The sequence below is a fragment of the Penaeus monodon genome, chromosome 19 (assembly GCF_015228065.2).
Source record: "Penaeus monodon isolate SGIC_2016 chromosome 19, NSTDA_Pmon_1, whole genome shotgun sequence".
NCBI classification, from domain to species: domain Eukaryota; kingdom Metazoa; phylum Arthropoda; class Malacostraca; order Decapoda; family Penaeidae; genus Penaeus; species Penaeus monodon.
This window is the reverse complement of record NC_051404.1, coordinates 7,724,866-7,730,456: the sequence shown is the minus strand read 5'-3', so window position 1 is coordinate 7,730,456 and position 5,591 is coordinate 7,724,866. Positions and strand designations below refer to the sequence as shown.

General features: G+C 40.8%; 1 protein-coding gene across 1 annotated transcript in view; it reads left to right on the top strand.

Annotated features, from left to right (window-relative positions):
* LOC119585041 overlaps window positions 1–5,591 on the top strand; it is an 11,326-nt gene that overhangs the window by 4,592 nt on the left and 1,143 nt on the right. The window contains exons 4-7 of the mRNA XM_037933657.1: window positions 28–114; window positions 857–1,015; window positions 1,299–5,149; window positions 5,439–5,550. Coding sequence (XP_037789585.1) covers window positions 28–114; window positions 857–1,015; window positions 1,299–5,149; window positions 5,439–5,550 — 4,209 coding nt within the window. The remainder of the gene's footprint in view (window positions 1–27; window positions 115–856; window positions 1,016–1,298; window positions 5,150–5,438; window positions 5,551–5,591) is intronic.

Genomic DNA, 5,591 nt, shown 5'->3' with positions numbered 1-5,591 from the left:
AGGTGACACTATTTTTCTTCCTGACAGGTTGGATCTGTGGTGCAGCTGAGCATATCACCTGATGAAAGTTATGTGGCATATGCTCTGAGTAATGGATTAGTGGAAGTCTTTGAGGTGAGTTTGAATGAATATTCTCAGAATACAATAATAAGATATAATTGTTTCTATATATGTTATGCCAATATATGTTCATATATATGTGTATTTATTTAACCTGCAAATAGCATCATGTGGTCAAGCCCCTTGTGCACAAAATCAAGAAAAGTGAGAGTTGCAGAACAATTTTTTTATGTGATATGTAATATAGACATCTAAAAGGTCTAACAATGAAAATCAAAAGCATATATGTACATTCTTATGATTGTAGTGGAATATTGGAGGTCACATGCTTCGTGTTCACAGAAAGGGGAGGCAGAGCAAGCACCTAAAGTATCTGAAGTTATTATAAAGTAATAATGCCTTCCTGGTCATTTTTGTATACATTTTTTTTTATAATCTGTGGTTTATTGCACTTACATGCCCATCATCATAAAATGTACATAAAAGTTGACAGATTATATACCATAAATGAAAGCTCCATATTTCTCCAATTAACCTGTAAATAGGAAAACAAAAACTACTCATTAACCCACTCAGGATGGGTGAGGCCTAATCACATCATCAAGAATAGTTCCTTATGATGGGTGACATGCATTCACATCCTGTACAGTCAAGCCTGCTCAGAATTGGTTATGATAAATAGTTGTTCACTTGGAGCTTGCTTGTATGGCACAGGAAAATCCCATCATGAATGGGTTAAACACCTATATACTTCATTAGCCTCTTTATCTTTTCCCTTTTTTGAATGTCACGGCAGATCCCTAGTCTGGAAGGGAGTGGATGCCGGCAGCTCGTTACCTCCAAGGAACATGAAGGCCATGTCGTGTCGTCAATGGTCTGGTCACAGGCCAATAATGAGATTTATATTGGTGACACAACAGGGAGGGTGTCCGTTCTGTATGTGCCAAAGAGTAAGGTGAGAGTTTTGATTTGAAAAATGTTGAAAGTATGATTTTTGAGTTCTTTTTCATCCTCTTCAGCTGTCATTTTTTCAAGCATTATGTATATGTATGCATTGTCCTCAAAGTTTTACTTGGATTTTTTCCCCCATCCTGTTCCTCAACTGTTTAATATTTTGATAAATTATTTACCCTTCTTATTACTAGTTTTCTTTGTCAATTTTAAGGAAGATTAAATATAGATACATGCTAAGAGACAGTAAAAGATAAAGTATTAACACATTTTTCTTTCTCCTACAGACAGCTATGTTTTTCAGAACTTCATCTATTCACTTGATGACTTTGGACTCAGGTGTTACTCAGTTAGATTACAGTGAAAACTACCTGCTTGTCTCAACATTAACCAGGTCCTACATATGTAACACAACCTTAGAGACGTTCACCCAAGTTGGAACTAAACTGCGTCAAGGAGAATATGGAGGATGTTTCTGCCGAGTGTATCCCAGTGCTGCTGCTCCCTCAGGCACTCCACCTACTCCCCGGAATACTCAGGATGTAGGCCTAGAAGGATCCCAAGCAACAGACAACACTCTCTCAGGCTCAGGAAAATTTAACCTGTCTGACTGTTATGAAGCCTTGGAAGAGGAGGGGCAGCTGGAGCAGGTCAGATACTCTCAGGAAAAGACCATTAGCATGCCTTCGAATGGCATAACCTCTCGGGTTTTCTGTGCTAGGCCAGGGACCAGGATCTGGGAGGTGGACCATTCAGGGAAAGTTCTCGTTACCCACCAGCTGAAGAGGGCACTCCTTGTACCCCCTGCTGATGTCTTATTCACTGATGGCAGCATGGGAGAGAATGAATCCCTAAATAGGAGACATTATGCTACCCTGGACAGGAAAGTGAAGCAGGACTTGGATTACAATGAGGATCAGAACAGGGCTAGGGAAGATCAAGACTTTGATCAGGAGTCAGGGAAAAGCAACCCAGCCTCTGTTACTCACCCTCCAGTAAGTGTAGCCTTCACAAAGTTACTGAGTTTTTACAATAGCTACCTTCTGGCCATTTCCACCTATGGCATTTATATCATTGATCCATCAAACTCAAAAGTGTTGCTGTGGATCAGTGTGGCTGAAGGTGTCACTGACGTGAAGGTTTCTGGCAACACTCTCATATACAGAATGAGTACTGGAAGTATTCAGAATTTAATGATAACAACAGTTGACATTGCAGTGCTGGTTCTGCATACCAAAGGCTTATTCAATGAATGTGCACAACTTTGCCTCCAGTATGAGAATATTTTCAGGAATTCTAAACTGCTTTATAAATTAGGAGTGAAGATTCTTGCAGATTTGGCAAGTCAGGTGAAGGATGAGCTGACCAAAGACAGATTAGAAAACTTGAAGAAGCTTCTTACTCATGAGAAAGATCAGACAGACTTAAGGAATAAACTCCCAGATCAACAAAACATCTCTGACATGCAAGATAACAGCTATCAGTCAGATGTCAAACACGGGTTGACCTCTGTATTCAGGATGGGTCATGGTGCTTTCTTGCCTTCAGCAGTAACTAGATGGTACAGTGAACCATACTTGGGTCATGTACAGAACAAAGTTCTCTCGCTTTCTCAGGCAACACTATCTACTGAGAGTAGTCCCAGTCACCATACCAAAGGAAGCAGATATACCAGTAGTACAGCCTCAACATTCTTTACAGAAGCACACAGTAGCCTTTCCTTGACACAGTTCTCCAGTGAGGACACACTTCAGTCTGCCTCATCTGGCAAGTCATTTAGTGGTCTTAGCATGTCATCACAGTTTTCAGGTATAGGATCAAGCACTCCTGAATTAGCCTATAACAGACGGCCAAGTAGCCCAACCCTGTCTTCTGGAAGGTGCTCTTCAAACTCTGGATCTAATAAGTTATCCTTAAAGAGTTTGGATACCTCTCAAGAACTGTATGAAGATCCTCTCTTTCCTCCTGGAGAAGATTCTCCAGAACTTGAAATGGCAACAAGACTCTTTTTAGATGGTAAGCATGGCTCATACAATGCATATGACTCACATAACTTCTATTCATATGCTTATGCTCCAATTCACCCTGGTTCAGAGACCGCAGCAATTCTGCAGGATCTGATGGAAAATGTAACAACAAATGTAGTTGACACAATAACTTCTGGGACCAAGACTCTTACAGAGAAGTTGAAGAATGTCGGACCACTAAAACCTAGTGGTGACAGATCACCTCTGCCCATGAAAAGAGACATGCTTTCCCAGCAACAGACAGGGGGTAAAGCCTTTGCAGATTGGGAAGATCATCAAAGTAGTGGAAATGATCACGACTTAGATTCTTTTGACACAGACATTGTCATCAAAACCAAAACAAAGAAAAAAGGAGCAAGGCCTAATTCAGGAACCTCTCCTGCAGTAAGTAGGTCTTCTACTATGCAGGATGCAGAAGAAGTTTTGCAGCCAAGCACAGAGTTACCAGATGTCATCCGCAATTTGCATGACTTAGTAAACTCAACTCTGTGGCAAATACAGCAAACAGATGACCAAGAAGAAGCCTGGAACCTTCTGACACATTGGTTTGATGTCTATTGCAGCACCATACAGCAAATTCAGAGCCGACGTTCATCTCCACAGGCTGGGGAAGAGGTGCAAGGAGAAGGTCCAGTTTCATTGTCTTCCGTTGATTCCTCATTTTCGTATGGCAGTGGAGGTACTTGTGAATCACTGAACTGGGACAGTACTGACATTGGGTTTGAACCTTCTAATATGAGTGCTGATATCATTGAACAGATCACAGAGCTTTTCATTCAGTGTCTTCTAGCTGGAGTACATTCAGAATATTTACAGAACCCTAAAATAGGTTCTGGAATCCAGAAGCCGGATATGATTCCTCACCCACTAACACCAGAAGAAGTTAGGAAAATGGATTCCTTCTATGCCACTCTGATATCAAATGACTGTGGACTCATCAGGTACTCAAGTGTGTTGAACGGGCTTGAGTCTCTAGGGCAACATTCTTATGTCTTCACTTGGGCAGCTCTGCTGGAAAGAGTAACCAAAGACTTTGATACCTTCATCACTCATCCCCTTCCGGACATCATCTCAGATCTTGACTTCACTCGGTCCCAGCGTGTGGCCTTCCTCTACAAACTTGCCTCTGGTGGGAACATGAAGAACTTTATTCATGCTGCAACTCGGATTGACAATCCTACTGTGATACTTGATGTGGTTTTGATATTGAATTACTTGTCACTTAGGTCACCTGAACTAGACTGTACTGCAACCAGATCACACTATCAGAAGCAGTATCTCCTTCAGTATCTGACTGAAGTGTCCATATGCAAAAATCTAAGGAAGATGTACCTAGATTCTTGGTGCAGGTACCCAGAGCTACAGTATGACATTCTCAATGCCATATTCAGTGCCTTGAATCCTGGCAGCTTTTCATGCAGCTGTGGTATGCCTTTGCCACGAAGGAGACCTCTGCCCCTGAAGGACTTCGTGGAGACCGTTTTGGCTTATCATATCATAGATGCAAAGAGAATAGCGGATTTATGCCAAAGTTTTGGATACTGGGATGGTTTTTGCTCTCTCTCTTTGCAATACAGCCTGCAGCCAACCATGAAATGTTTGCCATATATATTACAGAACTGTAACTTGGATATTTTACATGATGCCATGGAGTTACTTCAGCCCACTTCCTATAGAGGTATATTTGATTCTTTAACAGCCATAACAACTGAGAATTCATCAGTTATTAGATGTTTCAGATGTCAGAAGAGCATTAACTTGGTGTCAGAAGCAGAAGCCAGCCTGGAAAGCAGCCAGTCAAATTTTGTATACAAATTTAGAGTGAATGGAGAACCTCAGTTCAAGGACTCAGAGAGTGACACGGCCTGGACAGAGACATTGTATAGGAACCTGGAATCCTCTGGTCCTTCCAAGGAAGACTTGCAAAAGGGTGAATTACACTCAATGAATCTCCATTCCCACCAGGAGTCAGAGGAGAAAACTGTGCTAAGTATAAGCCAGGTGTGGGAGGCAGTGATAGTGCATGTGTTGAGAAGAAAAGGAGCTGCTGAGACCATCAAACTTCTTCAGTCTGTGGAAAAAAAAATTCCAGCAGGGATCATTCCCCAGAAGTAAGTAATTTTGTTACAATTGCACTGTAATCCCCCATCCTTTCAGAAAAAAAAAAATCTATAAAAATTAGAGAACTATTTTTTAATTTAATCAAGTGATTACACAGCTTAGAACAGACAAACAAAAAGTTTCATTTTGCTTTCACCTCTTGCAGCTTCTGACATATAGACAATACAGTTTATTACCTTATTTTTGCAATAACCTGATCAGTCTTGTATAAACCTAATCAGCTACATAAGTTTTATTATATACATGGATATACATATATCACTTCTATCTTTTTCTCAGAGTTTACAACTGGTGTATCTTGGCATCCCTGGTGGATGATAAGGGACCTGCAGTTCGATGGGCACTTCTAGACACTCTTTCAGGTGCAAAGAATAAGCCATATTCTCAGAAAGTGAGTTTATTTATCTGATTTTTGTGATGACTTTTTTTTTT